General features: G+C 45.6%; 1 protein-coding gene across 2 annotated transcripts in view; it reads left to right on the top strand.

The window, feature by feature from the left end:
- LOC110504586 (ephrin-B1-like) overlaps positions 1 to 22,647 on the top strand; it is a 154,077-nt gene that overhangs the window by 115,926 nt on the left and 15,504 nt on the right. For both annotated transcript variants that reach the window (XR_005041128.1, XM_036969561.1), the window contains exons 3-4: positions 14,634 to 14,726; positions 19,312 to 19,446. Coding sequence is in view for 1 of the 2 variants with exons in the window: in XM_036969561.1 (XP_036825456.1) it covers positions 14,634 to 14,726; positions 19,312 to 19,446 (228 nt within the window). In the remaining variant the exon portion in view is untranslated. The remainder of the gene's footprint in view (positions 1 to 14,633; positions 14,727 to 19,311; positions 19,447 to 22,647) is intronic.

Below are 22,647 nucleotides of genomic sequence, written 5' to 3'. Positions count from 1 at the left end.
GGGAAGACAAAGGCAGACCATCTGTTTACGTTGTAATGTCGACAGTCCTAGTGTTTAAAAAAAAGCACTAGGAGCATCCATATCCTTGAGGGTAGCAAAACGAGACCTAATCAAGGCACCCTTCACTCTTTCATGAAGAAACGACCTCAGTTCATGTCTCTTGTCCTGTAAGTTCATGACTAGTCCAGGGTCATTCACTCAATAGATTTGATGTCCTGTTCAAGGGCCCTGATAGTTTCTTTAACTTCAATAAGAGACAGAGCAGTATACTATCGACAAAACACATGTATTTGGGCCTTCCCAACCTCCCACCATTGTCAAGGACTCAAAATTCCATTCAATAACCCCACATTTTTCCCAAAACAACAAAAACTTTTCACAAAACATGGCATCATGTAGTAACTTAACATTTCAGTTTTTTACAATCACTTTGTCACTAATTTCAGAACCTTGTGGTCATTTTTCAAAACTCTAGACACAAAACTCAAAACGGTCATCACTTGTAACACAGGCTGTCCAATGTTCAAAACATTGCATTGTTCATTCATATCTTTAAAGAAACCTTGCACTGGCAGAGTCATTGGTTCAAATAACTCATTTATCATGAAATACCATAGGAACATTCATTTAGATCACCCACACACAAGATACCAATAGTTTCACTATGTAGTTGTTCGTAGAATCATTAAATATTATAGTACAAAATATGTGATACATATTTCATTTATTTTATTTCACATTTATTTAACCAGGTAAGCTAGTTGAGGATACGTTCTCATTGTCACGCCCTGACCTTAGAGAGCCTGTTTATTTCTCTATTTGGTTAGGTCAGGGTGTGATTTGGGTGGGCATTCTAGTTTATTTCTCTATTTGGGTAGATCAGGGTGTGATTTGGGTGGGCATTCTAGTTTATTTCTCTATTTGGGTAGATCAGGGTGTGATTTGGGTGGGCATTCTAGTTTATTTCTCTATTTGGGTAGATCAGGGTGTGATTTGGGTGGGCATTCTAGTTTATTTCTCTATTTGGGTAGATCAGGGTGTGATTTGGGTGGGCATTCTAGTTTATTTTTTTGTTGGCCCTGTATGGTTCCCAATCAGAGGCAGCTGTCTAGCGTTGTCTCTGATTGGGGATCATACTTAGGCAGCCTGTTTTCCACCTTTAGTTTGTGGGATCTTGTTTTTGCACAGTAGCTGTAGAGCCCTGCAGAACTTTACGTTCGCTGATCTTTTGTTGTTTTGTTGGTGTTCATTCTAAAATAAATGAAGATGTACACTTTCCACGCTGCGCTTTGGTCTCATTCCGACAACGGACGCAACACTCATTTACAACTGCGACCTGGCCAAGATAAAGCAAAGCAGTGCGACACAAACAACACGGAGTTACACATGGAATAAACAAGCGTACAGTCAATAACACAATAGTTAAAAATAAAGTCTATATACAGTGTGTGCAAATGGCGTGAGGAGGTAAGGCAATAAATAGGTCATAGTAGTGAAGTAATTACAATTTAGCATATTAACACTGGAGTGAGAGATGGGCAGATGATGATGTGCAAGTAGGTACTACTATTATGGTACTACACATAAATACATCACTGTAAAATTACTAGTAGAGAGAATACTACAGACGGTGGAATCATTGATGAAACAATAAAATCACAACATAGTGTAGGAATCTTTGAATCAAAGCAAAAGTAATTAACTACAAAAAAACAAACAAAAAACTACAGTAAAACGTCAACGGCAGTGTTCCTCACCTGGCTTACTGTAAAAAACAAATCACTGCAGTGTTCCTCACCTGGCTTACTGTAAAAAACGAATCACTGCAGTGTTCCTCGCCTGGCTTACTGTAAAAAACTAATCACTGCAGTGTTCCTCACCTGGCTTACTGTAAAAAACAAATCACTGCAGTGTTCCTCACCTGGCTTACTGTAAAAAACAAATCACTGCAGTGTTCCTCACCTGGCTTACTGTAAAACATCACTGCAGTGTTCCTCACCTGGCTTACTGTAAAAAAAATCACTGCAGTGTTCCTCACCTGGCTTACTGTAAAACATCACTGCAGTGTTCCTCACCTGGCTTACTGTAAAAAACATCACTGCAGTGTTCCTCACCTGGCTTACTGTAAAACATCACTGCAGTGTTCCTCACCTGGCTTACTGTAAAAAACATCACTGCAGTGTTCCTCACCTGGCTTACTGTAAAAAACAAATCACAGGATTGGTTACTGTACTTCTATATTTCCATCAAACATCTTGGAAAGAATCTTCAGGGCATGGTGAATCCAGGCCTGACACTGGTCTGCTGTGATGTCATTGTATGGTGAATCCAGGCCTGACACTGGTCTGCCGTGATGTCATTGCATGGTGAATCCAGGCCTGACACTGGTCTGCCGTGATGTCATTGCATGGTGAATCCAGGCCTGACACTGGTCTGCCGTGATGTCATTGCAGGGTGAATCCAGGCCTGACACTGGTCTGCTGTGATGTCATTGCATGCGTCATCCATGGCCTGGAGAAGGGTGGCTTGTTCGTGAGGGCGCCTATCATATCTTCCACCTCCATGTGGAGAAAAATTATTCAGTCGGGTTAAGGAAAGCAGAGTATGGGGGTAAGTACAGGGTGGTAAATTGTGGATGGGGCTAAAACCATGCTTGCACCATTTGAGCATGGTGGAACCTGACATTATCCCACACAATGACATATGTCACGCCATCAGCTCGACAGACCTGATTCATCTCATCAAGGAAGATTACAAGGAGAGCTGGATTATATGATCCAATACGAGGTCTGCGTCCAACCACACCATCTTCTGTTATAGCCGCACACATGGTGATGTTGGCCCCACATTGTCCAGGTACTTGGATGGCTGCCTGCTAGCCAATGAAATTCCGACCTCTCCTCCTTGTCTTGGCCAGGTTGAAACTTGCCTCATCCAAAAAGAGGTATTTGTGATGGTTTTCGTCAGCATCCACCTCCATCACCCTCTAAAAATATGTTTTGGAAAGAGAATTACTGATAACAATGATGTCGAATTTTGGGGGGATTCTTCACAAAGGCATCTTGAAACTGAACATACCTGAACATACTTGAACATACTCAGTCCTCAGTTGCTTCACTCTGTCTGCATTTCTTTCAAAAGGCACACAGTATAGCTAGCATGTCGCTTATGGCCAACATCCCCACACTCAAAACACTGTTGACTACCCGTACTAGCATAACTATACAGTCTGTTGTCATACTTGACTTTAAACGATAAATCCAAAGTCTGCTCCGGTGAGTCCGAAAACATAAACAGTTGTCGCTGAAACAACATAACCTGTTTCAGAGCCGGGTGTTTGAAACGACATAACCTGTTTCAGAGCGGGGTGTTTGAAACTACATAACCTGTTTCAGAGCCGGGTGTTTGAAACGACATAACCTGTTTCAGAGTTGGGTGTTTGAAACAACATAACCTGTTTCAGAGCCGGGTGTTTGAAACGACATAACCTGTTTCAGAGCCAGGTGTTTGAAACGACATAACCTGTTTCAGAGCCGGGTGTTTGAAACGACATAACCTGTTTCAGAGCCAGGTGTTTGAAACGACATAACCTGTTTGAGCCAGGTGTTTGAAACGACATTACCTGTTTCAGAGCCAGGTGTTTGCAACCCAACGGGACAATCTTAATTTAACTTGCAAACTTCCCAAACCACAATAACTCATGCTCCATTAGCTCGTTGGGAATAAACGGTGGTACATTCAAAATTGTAACCTTTGTTGAAGGAGAAAAAGCAGCGCAACTTGAAAGATCATGTCAACATCATACTTTCAAAATCTTAGCTAGCAAGCTAGACAAGCAGTCATCGTCATGAATCACGTCGACATTCTACTGACAATTCCTTTTCAATCCTTGTCATATGAAGATAAATTATAGATAAAACATATTGGAGCTCAACGGCCATTGGACATAAACATTACACAAGAAGTTGGAAATCGCAAATTCAACAATAAGTGGTTGGGAAGGCATCAGTGGCTAACTGAAAGCATTTCAAAGCTATCACTAGCCTGTTATTTGGTGGAGTGGGTGTGTGGTCCAAGTATGAGTTTAAGGGTCTCTTTTCTAAGCTTAAAAGGATAAACATTCACATGCCATGGGCCAGAAAAAAGTTGAATACATTGGCCATGCTGTCAATCCAGCATGACTTCTGCCACGTTCAAAACAACTGGAAACTAGGAAAAAACTCGCTCTGAATGGGAAATATACAGTGGGGCAAAAAAGTATTTAGTCAGCCACCAATTGTGCAAGTTCTCACACTTAAAAAGATGAGAGGCCTTTTCATCATAGGTACACTTCAACTATGACAGACAAAATGAGGGGAAAAAATATCCAGAAAATCACATTGTAGGATTTTTAATGAATTTATTTGCAAATTACACGCATTGACTGATGAACAAAAGAGATCTCAGAAGAATTGTTTACTTGCATAAAGCTGGAAAGTATGGTGGAGGGAGCATCATGGTTTGGGGCTGTTTTGCTGCTTCCTGGGCCTGGACAGCTTGCTATCATCTATGGAAAAATGAATTCCCAGTTTACCAAGACATTTTGCAGGAAAATGTAAGGCTATCTGTCCGCCAATTGAAGCTCAACAGAAGTTGGGTGATGCAACAGGAAAACGACCCAAAATTCAGAAGTAAATCAACAACAGAATGGCTTCAACAGAAGAAAATACGCCTTTTGGAGTGGCCCAGTCAGAGTCCTGACCTCAACCCGATTGAGATGCTGTGTCATGACCTCAAGAGAGCGGTTCACAACAGACATCCCAAGAATATTGCTGAACTGAAACAGTATTGTAAAGAGGAATGGTCCACAATTCCTCCTGACCGCTGTGCAGGTCTGATACGCAACTACAGAAAACGTTTGGTTGAGGTTATTGCTGCCAAAGGAGGGTCAACCAGTTATTAAATCCAGGGGTTCACATACTTTTCCCACCCTGCACTGTGAATGTTTACACAGTGTGTTCAATAAAATCATGAAAAAGTATACTTGTTTGTGTTTTATTAGTTTAAGCAGACTGTGTTTGTCTATTGTTGTGCGTTAGATGAAGATCAGATCAAATTGTATGACCAATGTATGCAGAAGTCCATTCCAAAGGGTTCATATACTGTTTCTTGTTATATTGACTACGTCTGTCCTAGCTCGCTCATTAATGACTTAATCTAAATTACGGATGGCCTCTTATGCGTTCGTCGTCCCCTTATGCCATAGTTTGTACATCTCAATTGTCAGTAGAAACTACATTTGTTTAAGCAAGTCAGACATATCAGCTATGGTTTATTTTAAAGGCAGTAAAGAGGCGGAATGAACTGTTTTGTTGCCAGACAAGACTCTGCTGATATCCAGGTGTAGCAGTGGTAAGGTGTTGGGACTCTGCTGATAGCCAGGTGTAGCAGTGGTAAGGTGTTGGGACTCTGCTGATAGACAGGTGTAGCAGTGGTAAGGTCTCTGCTGATATCCAGGTGTAGCAGTGGTAAGGTCTCTGCTGATATCCAGGTGTAGCAGTGGTAAGGTCTCTGCTGATATCCAGGTGTAGCAGTGGTAAGGTGTTGGGACTCTGCTGATATCCAGGTGTAGCAGTGGTAAGGTCTCTGCTGATATCCAGGTGTAGCAGTGGTAAGGTCTCTGCTGATATCCAGGTGTAGCAGTGGTAAGGTGTTGGGACTCTGCTGATAGACAGGTGTAGCAGTGGTAAGGTGTTGGGACTCTGCTGCTAGCCAGGTGTAGCAGTGGTAAGGTGATGGGACTCTGCTGATAGCCAGGTGTAGCAGTGGTAAGGTGTTGGGACTCTGCTGATAGCCAGGTGTAGCAGTGGTAAGGTGTTGGGACTCTGCTGATATCCAGGTGTAGCAGTGGTAAGGTGTTGGGACTCTGCTGATAGCCATGTGTAGCAGTGGTAAGGTGTTGGGACTCTGCTGATAGACAGGTGTAGCAGTGGTAAGGTGTTGGGACTCTGCTGATAGACAGGTGTAGCAGTGGTAAGGTGATGGGACTCTGCTGATAGCCAGGTGTAGCAGTGGTAAGGTGTTGGGACTCTGCTGATAGCCAGGTGTAGCAGTGGTAAGGTGTTGGGACTCTGCTGATATCCAGGTGTAGCAGTGGTAAGGTGTTGGGACTCTGCTGATAGCCAGGTGTAGCAGTGGTAAGGTGTTGGGACTCTGCTGATAGCCAGGTGTAGCAGTGGTAAGGTGTTGGGACTCTGCTGATAGACAGGTGTAGCAGTGGTAAGGTGTTGGGACTCTGCTGATAGACAGGTGTAGCAGTGGTAAGGTGTTGGGACTCTGCTGATAGACAGGTGTAGCAGTGGTAAGGTGATGGGACTCTGCTGATAGCCAGGTGTAGCAGTGGTAAGGTGTTGGGACTCTGCTGATAGCCAGGTGTAGCAGTGGTAAGGTGTTGGGACTCTGCTGATATCCAGGTGTAGCAGTGGTAAGGTGTTGGGACTCTGCTGATAGACAGGTGTAGCAGTGGTAAGGTGTTGGGACTCTGCTGCTAGCCAGGTGTAGCAGTGGTAAGGTGATGGGACTCTGCTGATAGCCAGGTGTAGCAGTGGTAAGGTGTTGGGACTCTGCTGATAGCCAGGTGTAGCAGTGGTAAGGTGTTGGGACTCTGCTGATATCCAGGTGTAGCAGTGGTAAGGTGTTGGGACTCTGCTGATAGCCATGTGTAGCAGTGGTAAGGTGTTGGGACTCTGCTGATAGCCAGGTGTAGCAGTGGTAAGGTGTTGGGACTCTGCTGATATCCAGGTGTAGCAGTGGTAAGGTGTTGGGACTCTGCTGATATCCAGGTGTAGCAGTGGTAAGGTGTTGGGACTCTGCTGATAGCCAGGTGTAGCAGTGGTAAGGTGTTGGGACTCTGCTGATAGACTGGTGTAGCAGTGGTAAGGTGTTGGGACTCTGCTGATAGCCAGGTGTAGCAGTGGTAAGGTGTCTGGACTCTGCTGATAGACAGGTGTAGCAGTGGTAAGGTGTTGGGACTCTGCTGATAGCCAGGTGTAGCAGTGGTAAGGTGTTGGGACTCTGCTGATAGACAGGTGTAGCAGTGGTAAGGTGTTGGGACTCTGCTGATAGACAGGTGTAGCAGTGGTAAGGTGTTGGGACTCTGCTGATAGACAGGTGTAGCAGTGGTAAGGTGTTGGGACTCCGCTGATAGCCAGGTGTAGCAGTGGTAAGGTGTTGGGACTCTGCTGATAGCCAGGTGTAGCAGTGGTAAGGTGTTGGGACTCCGCTGATAGCCAGGTGTAGCAGTGGTAAGGTGTTGGGACTCTGCTGATAGCCAGGTGTAGCAGTGGTAAGGTGTTGGGACTCTGCTGATAGACAGGTGTAGCAGTGGTAAGGTGATGGGACTCTGCTGATAGCCAGGTGTAGCAGTGGTAAGGTGTTGGGACTCTGCTGATAGCCAGGTGTAGCAGTGGTAAGGTGTTGGGACTCTGCTGATATCCAGGTGTAGCAGTGGTAAGGTGTTGGGACTCTGCTGATAGACAGGTGTAGCAGTGGTAAGGTGTTGGGACTCTGCTGCTAGCCAGGTGTAGCAGTGGTAAGGTGTTGGGACTCTGCTGATAGCCAGGTGTAGCAGTGGTAAGGTGTTGGGACTCTGCTGATAGCCAGGTGTAGCAGTGGTAAGGTGTTGGGACTCTGCTGATATCCAGGTGTAGCAGTGGTAAGGTGTTGGGACTCTGCTGATAGCCATGTGTAGCAGTGGTAAGGTGTTGGGACTCTGCTGATAGCCAGGTGTAGCAGTGGTAAGGTGTTGGGACTCTGCTGATATCCAGGTGTAGCAGTGGTAAGGTTTTGGGACTCTGCTGATATCCAGGTGTAGCAGTGGTAAGGTGTTGGGACTCTGCTGATAGCCAGGTGTAGCAGTGGTAAGGTGTTGGGACTCTGCTGATAGACTGGTGTAGCAGTGGTAAGGTGTTGGGACTCTGCTGATAGCCAGGTGTAGCAGTGGTAAGGTGTCTGGACTCTGCTGATAGACAGGTGTAGCAGTGGTAAGGTGTTGGGACTCTGCTGATAGCCAGGTGTAGCAGTGGTAAGGTGTTGGGACTCTGCTGATAGACAGGTGTAGCAGTGGTAAGGTGTTGGGACTCTGCTGATAGACAGGTGTAGCAGTGGTAAGGTGTTGGGACTCTGCTGATAGACAGGTGTAGCAGTGGTAAGGTGTTGGGACTCCGCTGATAGCCAGGTGTAGCAGTGGTAAGGTGTTGGGACTCTGCTGATAGCCAGGTGTAGCAGTGGTAAGGTGTTGGGACTCCGCTGATAGCCAGGTGTAGCAGTGGTAAGGTGTTGGGACTCTGCTGATAGCCAGGTGTAGCAGTGGTAAGGTGTTGGGACTCCGCTGATAGCCAGGTGTAGCAGTGGTAAGGTGTTGGGACTCTGCTGATAGCCAGGTGTAGCAGTGGTAAGGTGTTGGGACTCTGCTGATAGCCAGGTGTAGCAGTGGTAAGGTGTTGGGACTCTGCTGATAGACAGGTGTAGCAGTGGTAAGGTGTTGGGACTCTGCTGATAGCCAGGTGTAGCAGTGGTGAGGTGTTGGGACTCTGCTGATAGCCAGGTGGAGCAGTGGTAAGGTCTCTGCTGATAGACAGGTGTAGCAGTGGTAAGGTGTTGGAACTCTGCTGATAGCCAGGTGGAGCAGTGGTAAGGTCACTGCTGATAGCCAGGTGTAGCAGTGGTAAGGTGTTGGGACTCTGCTGATAGCCAGGTGTAGCAGTGGTAAGGTGTTGGGACTGCTGATAGCCAGGTGTAGCAGTGGTAAGGTCTCTGCTGATATCCAGGTGTAGCAGTGGTAAGGTCTCTGCTGATAGACAGGTGTAGCAGTGGTAAGGTGTTGGGACTCTGCTGCTAGCCAGGTGTAGCAGTGGTAAGGTGAGGGGGGGGGGGGGGGGGGGGGGTGGAGTTTGCCCCACCAAGATTTACATGCTAAAATGTTGCTTTTTTAAAGCACATTTCCTGAAATTCTATGCATTATGTCATGGCTAATATTGTGTCCTTTACTCAAACATAATAACAAAATCAATACTGCTAAATGTTCAATTCTCCCTGACTGTCTAGCTTTTATTTTGGTGATTTTTTTTAGTTCTCAAAGATGATATTATAAAAAAATATATAGGTTCATTATCTTTGCTAAATACTTTGTGGGTATTTAGCTCCATCTGATATAGTAATTAGGATTATTTAGGTCATGGGATTAGATAAAGGTCAAAGTACAGACAGACACTTCTGAGAATGAATCCCAGTCTGCCAGCTACCACTGTGTGTACAGTGTGTGTGTGTACAGTGTGTGTGTGTCAGGGGGTTATCTCCATCATCAACAGTATAAACCCAAACCAAACAACCATGTCTGTGCTCATTGAATGGTGCAGTATATTCTGCTAAATGTGCTAGCCTGTTTCTCTGTTTCTCTGTCTAATAAGTGCAGCTGGGTCTCACTAACACAAACAGAACAGGAATATCTCTCTATTCCAACTCTGTTTGGTTGGCCTCAATACAGAAGATGACTGTCGGTTCCTTCTACTAGTAACTTAATGACGGAAGATATACAGTGCCTTGCGAAAGTATTTGGCCCCCTTGAACTTTGCGACCTTTTGCCACATTTCAGGCTTCAAACATTAAGATATAAAACTATTTTTTTGTGAAGAATCAACAACAAGTGGGACACAATCATGAAGTGGAACGACATTTATTGGATATTTCAAACTTTTTTAACAAATCAAAAACTGAAAAATTGGGCGTGAAAAATTATTCAGCCCCTTTACTTTCAGTGCAGCAAACTCTCTCCAGAAGTTCAGTGAGGATCTCTGAATGATCCAATGTTGACCTAAATGACTAATGATGATAAATACAATCCACCTGTGTGTAATCAAGTCTCCGTATAAATTCACCTGTACTGTGATAGTCTCAGAGGTCCGTTAAAAGCACAGAGAGCATGATGAAGAACAAGGAACACACCAGGCAGGTCCGAGATACTGTTGTGAAGAAGTTTAAAGCCGGATTTGGATACAAAAAGATTTCCCATAAATAAAATAAATAAAGTAGGGAAAGAGGTAGTTGTTTGGGCTAAATTATAAATGGGCTATGTACAGGTGCAGTAATCTGTGAGCTGCTCTGACAGCTGGTGCTGGAAGCTAGTGAGGGAGATAAGTGTTTCCAGTTTCAGAGATTTTTGTAGTTCGTTCCAGTCATTGGCAGCAGAGAACTGGAAGGAGAGGCGGCCAAAAAAAGAATTGGTTTTGGCGGTGACCAGAGAGATATACCTGCTGGAGCATGTGCTACAGGTGGGAGATGCTATGGTGACCAGCGAGCTGAGATAAGGGGGCACTTTACCTAGCAGGGTCTTGTATATGACATGGAGCTAGTGGGTTTGTCGACGAGTATGAAGCGAGGGCCAGCCAACGAGAGCGTACAGGTCGCAATGGTGGGTAGTATATGGGGCTTTGGTGCCAAAACGGATGGCACTGTGATAGACTGCATCCAATTTGTTAAGTAGAGTGTTGGATGCTATTTTGTAAATGACATCGCCGAAGTCGAGGATTGGTAGGATGGTCAGTTTTATATGTATATACTGTACTCTATACCATCTACTGAATCTTTCCTATGTCGTTCTGTACCATCACTCATTCATATATCTTTATGTACATATTCTTCATCCCTTTACACTTGTGTGTAATTGTTAGGTTAAATTACTCATTGAAATTTACTGCATTGTCGGAACTAGAAGCACAAGCATTTCGCTACACTCGCATTAACATCTGCTAACCATGTGTATGTGACAAATAAGATTTGATTTGATTTGATTTGTCTCTCTGTATCTCTCTGTCTATCGGTCTCTCTCTCAATTTTTATTTCAATTCAAGGGGCTTTATTGGCATGGGAAACGTATGTTAACATTACACTACAAGTTAGGTAGAAAACGAACAAAAGTGAAATAAACAATACAAATGAATAGTTAACATTTCACTCACAAAAGTTCCAAAAGAATAAGTAAGTACAAAAGAGAAGATAAATGAATGTAAATATGGGTTGCATTTACAATGGTGTTAGTTCTTCACAAATATTGCGGTTGTGATAGCACACTGTGGTATTTCACCCAATCGATATGGGAGTTTATCAAAATGTTGTTTGTTTTCAAATTCTTTGTGGATCTGTGTAATCTGAGGGAAATATGTGTCTCTAATATGGTCATACATTGGGCAGGAGGTTAGGAAGTGCAGCTCAGTTTCCACCTCATTTTGTGGGCAGTGTCCACATAGCCTGTCTTCTCCTGAGAGCCAGGTCTGCCTTTGGCGGCCTTTCTCAATAGCAAGGCTATGCTCACTGAGTCTGTACATAGTCAAAGCTTTCCTTAATTTTGGGTCAGTCAAAGTGGTCAGGTATTCTGCCACTGTGTACTCTCTGTGTAGGGCCAAATAGCATTCTAGTTTGCTCTGTTTTTTTGTTAATTATTTCCAATGTGTCAAGTAATTTTATTTTTATTTTCTCATGATTTGGTTGGGTCTAATTGTGCTGTTGTCCTGGGGCTCTGTAGGGTGTGTTTGTGTTTGTGAACAGAGCCCCAGGACCAGCTTGCTTAGGGGACTCTTCTCCAGGTTCATCTCTCTGTAGGTGATGGCTTTGTTATGGAAGGTTTGGGAATCGCTTCCTTTTAGGTGGTTATTATAGAATTTAACGGCTCTTTTCTGGATTTTGATAATTAGTGGGTATCGGCCTAATTCTGCTCTGCATGCATTATTTGGTGTTCTACGTTGTACACGGAGGATATTTTTGCAGAATTCTGCGTGCAGAGTCTCAATTTGGTGTTTGTCCCATTTTGTGAAGTATTGGTTGGTGAGCGGACCCCAGACCTCACAACCATAAAAGGCAATGGGCTCTATGACTGATTCAAGTATTTTTAGCCAAATCCTAAATGGTATGTTGAATTTTATGTTCCTTTTGATGGCATAGAATGCCCTTCTTGCCTTGTCTCTCAGGTCGTTCACAGCTTTGTGGAAGTTACCTGTGGCGCTGATGTTTAGGCCAAGGTATGTATAGTTTTTTGTGTGCTCTAGGGAAACAGTGTCTAGATGGAATTTGTATTTGTGGTCCTGGTGACTGGACCTTTTTTGGAACACCATTATTTTGGTCTTACTGAGATTTACTGTCAGGGCCCAGGTCTGACAGAATCTGTGCATAAGATCTAGGTGCTGCTGTAGGCCCTCCTTGGTTGGTGACAGAAGCACCAGATCATCAGCAAACAGCAGACATTTGACTTCGGATTCTAGCAGGGGGAGGCCGGGTGCTGCAGACTTTTCTAGTGCCCGCGCCAATTCGTTGATATATATGTTGAAGAGGGTGGGGCTTAAGCTGCATCCCTGTCTAACCCCACGACCCTGTGTGAAGAAGTGTGTGTGTTTTTTGCCAATTTTAACCGCACACTTGTTGTTTGTGTACATGGATTTTATAATGTCGTATGTTTTACCCCCAACACCACTTTCCATCAGTTTGTATAGCAGACCCTCATGCCAAATTGAGTCGAAGGCTTTTTTGAAATCAACAAAGCATGAGAAGACTTTGCCTTTGTTTTGGTTTGTTTGGTTGTTAATTAGGGTGTGCAGGGTGAATACATGGTCTGTTGTATGGTAATTTGATAAAAAGCCAATTTGACATTTGCTCAGTACATCTCTCTCTCTCTCTCTGTCTCTCTCTCTCTGTCTCTGTCTCTCTGTCTCTCTCTCTGTCTCTGTCTCTGTCTCTCTGTCTCTCTCTCTGTCTCTGTCTCTCTCTGTCTCTCTCTCTCTCTCTGTCTCTGTCTCTGTCTCTCTCTCTCTCCATTTACTCACTGGTCCAGCTAAATGAGGTCCTGTGGCCCTGCTGCTGAATACATGTACACTTTTCAAATCAAATCAAAGTTTATTTATTTACACACATACACACACACATATTCACATATACACACATACACACATAGACACACACACACATACACATACACATACATACACACATATATACACACACATACACACACACATACACACATACACACATACACACATACATACATACATACATACATACATAGACACACACACATACATACATACATACATACATACATACATACATACATACATACATACACACATAGACACACACACACAAAGCTGAATACATAGGCCTCCGACATGAATCATCCAGGTCTTATTATTGCTGACCAGTCCTGGAGGCTCCAGGCAGCAGGAGGTATATTCTGGCCAGACAGACGTGTGTGTTTCAGCCCCTCCCATGCTGTGCATTCCTCCCATGTGTTTTTCTCTCTATTGACAGTCCAAGGAGCCCCGAACATGAACATGAACATTCTCTTTTAATAATATGACTCTCCAGATCTGGATTAAAAACAGGGTGGAGAGAGCGCTCGGATTACCGCAGACTACTGCAGTGTTTCCTGTCCAAACAGTTGTAGACACAGAGAGAGAATGACTGTGCACCTTGTTTTGTTCTTATTTAACAACTGGAATATTTGGGAGTACAGTGTTCAGAATGAAATTGGCCTTGGGAATTCTGACTAGGAATTTTAAAGGGAAAGTTTAAAAGGCTTTTTTGAAGGGCGCAAACTGCCGATTCACTATTAGCAACACAGGCCTTTCTACCCCCACCTCAACCCTGGGGTTACTTATCCTCCTCTAGATCAGTTATGCTAGTTCCTCTTCAGTCCGTATGGAAGAACATGACATTTAAATGACTGAAGTAAGTTTACAAAAGGAGGATTTAGCTGTCCCTGAGTGGATATAAAACTCTCTCTCTCTGTCCCTGAGTGGATATAAAACTCAGAGCATGTTGCTCTCTCTCTCACTCACTCACTCACTCACTCACTCACTCACTCACTCACTCACTCACTCACTCACTCACTCACTCACTCACTCACTCACTCACTCACTCACTCACTCACTCACTCACTCACTCACTCACTCTCACTCACTCTCACTCACTCACTCACTCACTCACTCACTCTCACACACACACACACACACACACACACACACACACACACACACACACACACACACACACACACAGCCAGATTATTCAGGCTGCTTTGAGCTCCATCTTCAAAGAGCTCATTTTAATCTAACCTTGTCCTGAGAAGTTAAACCCAAGAGAAAGAGGAGAAATCGTGCAGGAGACGATTATGTGAAGAGCGGTGGTAGTCTGGAGGTTTCAGGGTTGGGGAGCTCAGTGAAGGCTGCCTCCATTACAGTATGTGACGTCTGAGTGTAGATACTGGCCTGGTCATCATCATTTGTTTATGAAGTAACATATGTCTGTGAACACTCAGACTCCCAATTATTTATCATGGATTTAAAGGTTGGAGTCTCTTGTTACTCCTTTCTATGTTTGAGCTTGTGTAATAATCATTTCTCTCTCTCTCTCTCTCTCTCTCTCTCTCTTCTCTCTACCTCTCTCTCTCTCTACACTCCCTCTCTACATTCTCTCTCTACACTCTCTCTCTACTCTCTCTCTCTCTCGCTCCCTCTCTCTCTACTCTCTCTCTCTCTACTCTCTCTCTCTATCTCTCTCTCTACTCTCTCTCTCTACTCTCTCTCTCTACTCTCTCTCTCTCGCAGCCACATCCAATGGTTCAGTCGAAGGCCTGGAGAACAGAGAGGGAGGAGTCTGTAAGACCAAGGCCATGAAAGTGGTTATGAAGGTCGGACAAGGTAAACAAACAAACGCGTTCATTGGTTGATTACTCTGACAACAAACAATACACACGTGTTTCTCCACGTGTTGCACTCTAAACTCTCCTACATGTGTTCACTCTAAACATTCCCCTCTCCTTAAGGTTTTATTTGCAGTACTGTAGACACTAACCGAGTTTAGGCCTGGCGCACACAGTTCTTCACGTCTATGTAAAACCCCAGTGCCCTAACAGTGTGTATCCCAGTGCCCTAACAGTGTGTATCCCAGTGCCCTAACAGTGTGTAACCTTGAGGATAACTGTATTGGTGTACATGGTCACAGTGACTTCACTGAATCATTCTGACACAGCACAGGCCATAGCATCTTAGCATGCAAATACCCTCATACATTATTCATATCGTGTGCGTGTGTCTGTGCATGTGTGTGTGCACGTGTGTGTGTGTGACCTCTGTGTGAGGCAGAAAGCAGTGCAGTAGAAGTACAGATTCTATCCTCCCTCCTGTTCAGAGCTCTATGACAGGATGTCGCTGTGAATATTTAAAACGGCACACACACACACACACACACACACACAACACCCTCCTGCTGGTGGCCTTTCGTATCGTCTGTCTTGCGAAGGAAGGGAAATGTCAGCACATTCAGTGTAGAAGTGGGTCCCAAGATGAGAGAGAACACTCTACTGCACATGCTCAGTCTGCCAAACGCCACTTCAGATGCGATCAGCCCTGAGCGAATCCGATTGGCTGTAGCCTCTGTAGACTATAACACACTCTCATGTTCAAACAGTCTATTATGAATCAGCCAAAACATAGCAAGGTAGCGCTCACTACTGCTGCAAAGCGTAATTACACTACTGCTGCAAAGCGTAATTACACTACTGCTATCATTATAAAGAGGATGGAGAAAAGGAAGTAGAGAGGAGGTGGAGGAGGAGAGAAGGGGAGGAGGTGGAGGAGGAGAGAAGGGGAGGAGGAGGAGAGAAGGGGAGGAGGAGGAGAGAAGGGGAGGAGGAGGAGAGAAGGGGAGGAGGAGGAGAGAAGAGGAGGAGAGAAGGGGAGGAGGAGGAGAGAAGGGGAGGTGGAGGAGGAGAGAAGTGGAGGAGATGGAGAGAAGGGGAGGAGGAGGAGGAGGAGAGAAGTGGAGGAGGTGGAGGAGGAGAGAAGGGGAGGAGGAGGAGAGAAGGGGAGGAGGTGGAGGAGGAGAGAAGGGGAGGAGGAGAGAAGGGGAGGAGGAGGAGAGAAGGGGAGGAGGAGGAGAGAAGTGGAGGAGGAGGAGAGAAGGGTGAGGAGGAGGAGAGAAGGGGAGGAGGTGGAGGAGGAGAGAAGTGGAGGAGGTGGAGAGAAGGGGAGGAGGAGGAGAGAAGTGGAGGAGGTGGAGGAGGAGAGAAGGGGAGGAGGAGAGAAGGGGAGGAGGTGGAGAAGGGGAGGAAGTGAATAAGAAGAGAAGGGGAGGAGGAAGAGGAGAGAAGGGGAGGAGTTGGAGAAGGGGAGGAAGTGAATAAGAAGAGAAGAGGAGGAGAGAAGGGGAGGAGGAAGAGGAGAGAAGGGGAGGAGTTGGAGAAGGGGAGGATGTGGAGGAGGAGAGAAGGGGAGGAGGTGAAGGAGGAGGAGAAAAGGAGAGGAGGAGAGAAGGGGAGAAGGTGGTGGAGGAGAGAAGGGGAGGTGGAGGAGGGGAGGAGTAGAGAAGGGGAGGAGGAAAGAAGGGGAGGTGGAGGTGGTGGAGGAAGGGAGAAGGGGAGGGAAAGGAGGAGGGGAGAAGGGTAGGAGGTGGAGAAAGGGGAGGAGGAGAGAAGTGGAGGGGAGGAGAAGGAGGTGGAGAAGGGGAGGAGGTGGAGGAAGGGAGAAGGGAAAGGAGGGGAAAAGTGGAGGAGGTGGAGTAGGGGGGTGAGGAGGTGGAGGAGGGGAGGAGGTGGAGGAAGGGAGAAGGGGATGGGAAGGAGGAAGGGAGAAAGGGAGGGGAAGGAGGAGGGGAGAAGGGGAGGAGAAGGGGGGGAGGTAGAGGAAGGGAGAAGGTAAGGGGAAGGGGAGGAAGGGAGAAGGGGAGGAGGTGGAGGAAGGAAGGAGGAGTTGGAGGAAGAGATGAGGGGAGGTGGTGGAGGGAGGGAGAAGGGGAGGAGGGGAGGAGGTGGAGGAAGGGAGAAGGGGAGGAGGTGGAAGATGGGAGAAGGGGAGGGGAGGGGATGGAGGAAGGGAGAAGGGAAGGAGGTGGAGGAAGGAAGGAAGGAGGGGAGGAGGTAGAGGAAGGAAGGAGGGGAGGAGGTGGAGGAAGGAAGGAAGGAGGGGAGGAGGTAGAGGAATGAAGGAGGGGAGGAGGTGGAGGAGGTAGAGGAAGGGAGAAGGGAAGGAGGTGGAGGAAGGAAGGAAGGAGGGGAGGAGGTAAAGGAAGGAAGGAGGGGAGGAGGTGGAGGAAGGAAGGAGGGGAGGAGGTGGAGGAAGGGAGGAGGGGAGGAGGTGGAGGAAGGGAGGGGAGGGGATGGAAGATGGGGGGAGGGGATGGGAGAAGGGGAGGAGGTGGAGGAGGTAGAGGAAGGGAGAAGGGAAGGAGGTGGAGGGAGGAGGGGAGGAGGTAGAGGAAGGGAGAAGGGAAGGAGGTGGAGGAAGGGAGAGGGGAGGGGAAGGAGGAAGGGAGAGGGGAGGGGAAGGAGGACGGGAGAAGGGGAGGAGGTGGAATAGGAGGTAAAGAATCAGATATAGACTAAGTAGACACCACTTCTTTTCCTCCCCCCTGTCTCTCGTTTAATTCAATTTCAATTTAAGGGCTTTATTTATCTCACTCTATCTCTCTCTGTCTATTTCTCTTCTCAGCCAGACTACACACCCCTCTGTCTCTGTCTTTGCCAAACCATAGAGGAAATCAAGTGATTGGCTGTTAGGTGCCTTCCCTTTAGTCAGCATGCCACACATGCACATAGACACGGTCCAGTTCTGCCTTAGGGGGAGATGCAGTTAGACATGATCGTTTAGATTGATCTGATAGTCTCTCTGTCTGCCAACCCTGCCCTCCTAAATCAAATTTATTTATATAGCCCTTCTTACATCAGCTGTTATCTCAAAGTGCTGTACAGAAACCCAGCCTAAAACCCCAAACAGCAAGCAATGCAGGTGTAGAAGCACGGTGGCTAGGAAAAATTCCATAGAAAGGCCAAAACCTAGGAAGAAACCTAGAGAGGAACCAGGCTATGAGGGGTGGCCAGTCCTCTTCTGGCTGTGCCGGGTGGAGATTATAACAGAACATGGCCAAGATGTTCAAATATTCATAAATGACCAGCATGGTCAAATAATAATAATCACAGTAGTTGTCCAGGGTGCAGCATGTCAGCACCTCAGGAGTAAATGTCAGTTGGCTATTCATAGCCGATCATACCTGTAAACACACACACACACACACACTGTCTGTCTACATACACATCCCTCATAAAATCATCAGTGGAAAGACTAATATTTACCTCTGAAAGATTGCAAAGATTCTGGAGCCAAGAGCATGACATGACCACAGTTAGAGAGATAACCAACTGTTCCCTCTACAACAGTTAGAGAGATAACCAACTGTTCCCTCTACAACAGTTAGCGAGATAACCAACTGTTCCCTCTACAACAGTTAGAGAGATAACCAACTGTTCCCTCTACAACAGTTAGTGAGATAACCAACTGTTCCCTCTACAACAGTTAGCGAGATAACCAACTGTTCCCTCTACAACAGTTAGCGAGATAACCAACTGTTCCCTCTACAACAGTTAGCGAGATAACCAACTGTTCCCTCTACAACAGTTAGCGAGATAACCAACTGTTCCCTCTACAACAGTTAGCGAGATAACCAACTGTTCCCTCTACAACAGTTAGCGAGATAACCAACTGTTCCCTCTACAACAGTTAGAGAGATAACCAACTGTTCCCTCTACAACAGTTAGAGAGATAACCAACTGTTCCCTCTACAACAGTTAGAGAGATAACCAACTGTTCCCTCTACAACAGTTAGAGAGATAACCAACTGTTCCCTCTACAACAGTTAGAGAGATAACCAACTGTTCCCTCTACAACAGTTAGAGATAAAACCAACTGTCTTTTCTACAAACACTATTTTCTTCAGAGCTGACATAACCTCAAACATCTTCTCTCCCCCATCTCATTTTCTCTCCTCTCCAATCCAATCCTCTCCTCTCTTCTCCTCAGCAGTAACGTTAAAGCCAGAAGTATAAATAAGACATATTATGGGCTTTTACAGATATGAATAATGAATTACATATTACATATAATATTTAACTGTCTTAACCTCATTCTGCCATGTCAGTGTGTTCGGTCCCGTAGACTGCTGAGTGGGTGTCTGTGTACTGCTGAGTGGGTGTCTGTGTGTGCTGCTTGTGTGTATGTGTATGTGCCCACTCTCTCTACCGTGTGTGTGTGTGTGTGTGTGTGTGTGTGTGTGTGTGTGTGTGTGTGTGTGTGTGTGTGTGTGTGTGTGTGTGTGTGTGTGTGTGTGTGTGTGTGTGTGTGTGTGTGTGTGTGTGTGTGTGTGTGTGTGTGTGTGTGTGTGTGTGTGTGTGTGTGTGTGTCTCTGTGTCTCACTATCATACAGAGATATTTAACACGGTGTCCTATGTTTCAGACCCCAACACTGTTCTACCAGACCCTGTATTACCAGAGGAACCCGAGAGAGGGAAGGACAACGCTCTGGGAGGAGACTTCAGTCCTAGCCCTGAGGACAACCAGCTGCCTGGAGCAGGAGAGCCAGGCAACACTGGTGAGATAACAACCCTAACCCCTTTAGAACCTGACAGAACCCAACGGAACCTAAAATAACAAAAATAACCTTAAGAATGTAGAACCCATGGACATGGACAGGGAAAGAGAGAGAGAAGAGAGAAGTGTGGACAGGGAGAGAGAAGAGAGAAGGAGAAAGAAGTCTGGACAGTTAGAGAGAGAGAGAAGGAGAGAGAAGTCTGGACAGTTAGAGAGAGGAGGAGAGAGAAGTCTGGACAGTTAGAGAGAGAGACGAGAGAAGGAGAGAGAAGTCTGGACAGTTAGAGAGAGGAGAGATGAGAGAAGAGATAAGTCTGGACAGTTAGAGAGAGAGAGAAGGAGAGAGAAGTCTGGACAGTTAGAAGGAGAGAGAAGTGTAGACAGTTAGAGAAGGAGAGAGAAGTCTGGACAGTTAGAGAGAGAGAAGGACAGAAGGAGAGAGAAGTCTGGACAGTTAGAGAGAGAGAATGAGAGAAGGAGAGAGAAGTCTGGACAGTTAGAGAGAGAGAAGGAGAGAAGGAGAGAGAAGTCTGGACAGTTAGAGAGAGAGAAGGAAAGAAAAGTGTGGACAGTTAGAGAGAGAGAAGGAGAGAGAAGTCTGGACAGTTAGAGAGAGAGAAGGAGAGAAGGAGAGAGAAGTCTGGACAGTTAGAGAGAGAGAAGGAGAGAAGGAGAGAGAAGTCTGGACAGTTAGAGAGAGAGAAGGAGAGAAAAGTCTGGACAGTTAGAGAGAGAGAAGGAGAGAGAAGTCTGGACAGTTAGAGAGAGAGAAGGAGAGAGAAGTGTAGACAGTTAGAGAGAGAGAAGGAGAGAGAAGTCTGGACAGTTAGAGAGAGATGAAAGAAGGAGAGAGAAGTCTGGACAGTTAGAGAGAGAGACGAGAGAAAGAGAGAGAAGTCTGTACCGTTAGAGAGAGAGAGAGAAGGAGAGAGAAGTGTGGACAGTTAGAGAGAGAGAAGGAGAGAAAAGTCTGGACAGTTAGAGAGAGAGAAGGAGAGAAAAGTGTGGACAGTTAGAGAGAGAGAAGGAGAGAGAAGTCTGGACAGTTAGAGAGAGAGAAGGAGAGAGACGTGTAGACAGTTAGAGAGAGAGACGAGAGAAGGAGAGAGAATTCTGGACAGTTAGAGAGAGACGAGAAAAGGAGAGAGAAGTCTGAACAGTTAGAGAGAGAGAGAGAGAAGTCTGGACAGTTAGAGAGAGAGACGAGAGAGAGAGAAGGAAAGAGAAGTCTGGACACTGTATATATATAATATGACATTTGTAATGTCTTTAATGTTTTGAAACTTCTGTATGTGTAATGTTTACTGTTCATTTTTATTGTTTATTTCACTTTATATATTCACTTTATATATTATCTACCTCACTTGCTTTGGCAATGTTAACACATGTTTCCCATGCCAATAAAGCCCTTGAATTGAAAATTGAATTGAATTGAGAGAGAAGTCTGGACAGTTGGAGAGAGAGAGAAGTCTGGACAGGGAGAGAGAGACGAGAGAAGGAGAGAGAAGTCTGGACAGGGAGAGAGAGAGAGAAGGAGAGAGAAGTCTGGACAGTTAGAGAGAGAGAAGGAGAGAGAGAAGTCTGGACAGTTAGAGAGAGAGAGAGCGAAGTCTGGACAGTTAGAGAGAGAGAGAGAAGTCTGTACAGTTAGAGAGTGAGAGAGAGAGAGAATTCTGGACAGTTAGAGAGTGAGAGAGAGAGAGAAGTCTGGACAGTTAGAGAGAGAGAGAGAAGTCTGGACAGTTAGAGAGAGAGAAGTCTGGACAGGGAGAGAGACGAGAGAAGGAGATAGAATTCTGGACAGGGAGAGAGAGAGAGAGAGAGAAGGAGAGAGAAGTCTGGACAGTTAGAGAGAGGAGAGAGAGAGAGAGAAGTGCGGACAGTGAGAGAGTGACTGAGCAAGATTTCTGGCAGTAGCTGCTGATATACCTGGAAATATAAATGCAACAAGTAAAGTGTTGGTCCCATGTTTCATGAGCTGAAATAGCCTGTAGCGTACCACACTGCATCCCACTGCTGGCTTGCTTCTGAAGCTAAGCAGGGTTGGTCTCTGGATGGGAGACCAGATGCTGCTGGAAGTGGTGTCGGAGGTACCCTTTCCTCTGGTGTAAATACATATCCCAATTCCCCATGGCAGTGATTGGGGACATTGCCCTGTGTAGGGTGCCGTCGTTCGGATGGGTCGTTAAACGGGTGTCCTGACTCTCTGTGGTCACTAAAGATCCCATATCTTAAGAGTAGTGGTGTTAACCCTGGTGTCCTGGCTAAATTCCCAGTCTGGCCCTCATACCATCAAGGCCACCTAATTATCCCCAGCTTATAATTGGCTCATTCATTCCCCTCCTCTCCCCTGTAACTATTCCCCAGGTTGTTGCTGTAAATGAAATGTAAACGTGTTCTCAGTCAACTGACCTGGTAAAATAAGGTTTTAAAAGAGATCCCAGACATTTTCCATACTTACAAAAAGCTTATTTCTCTAAAATGTTGTGCACAAATTTGTTTTCATCCCAGTTAGTAAGCATTTCTTCTTTGCCAAGAGAATCCAGCCACCTGACAGGTGTGACATATTAAGAAGCTGATTAAACAGCATGATCATTACAGAGGAGCACCTTGTGCTGGAGACAATAAAAGGCCACTCTAAAATGTGCAGTTTTGTACACAACACAATGCCACAGATGCCTCAAGTTGTGAGGGAGCGTGCAATTGACATGCTGACTGCAGGAATGTCTACCAGAGCTGTTGCCAGATAATTTAATGTTAATTCTTCTACCAGAAGCCGCCTCCAACTTTTTTAGAGAATTTGGCGGTAGGTCCAACCAGCTTCACAACCACAGACCACGTGTATGGCGTCGTGTTGGTAAGCGTTTTGCTGATATCAACGTTGTGAACAGAGTGCCCCATGGTGGCGGTGGGGTTATGGTATGGGCAAACATAAGCTACGGACAACGAACACAATTGCCTCTTATCGATTGCAATTTGAGCGCACAGAAATGGCGAGATCCTGAGGCCCATCGTGAGAACCATTTATTTTCTCCGTTACCAACAGATGTATGTACAGTGTATTCAGAAAGTATTCAGACCCCTTCACTTTTTCCACATTTTGTTACGTTACAGCCTTATTCTAAAATGTATTAAATTGTTTTTGGTTATTATGGAGGCCACTGTGTTCTTGCGGATCTTCAATGCTGCAGACATTTTTTGG

The sequence above is a fragment of the Oncorhynchus mykiss genome, chromosome 31, assembly GCF_013265735.2.
Source record: "Oncorhynchus mykiss isolate Arlee chromosome 31, USDA_OmykA_1.1, whole genome shotgun sequence".
Classification (NCBI taxonomy): Eukaryota; Metazoa; Chordata; class Actinopteri; order Salmoniformes; family Salmonidae; genus Oncorhynchus; species Oncorhynchus mykiss.
The sequence above is the reverse complement of the archived record's forward strand: the minus strand, read 5'-3'. Positions and strand labels throughout refer to the sequence as shown.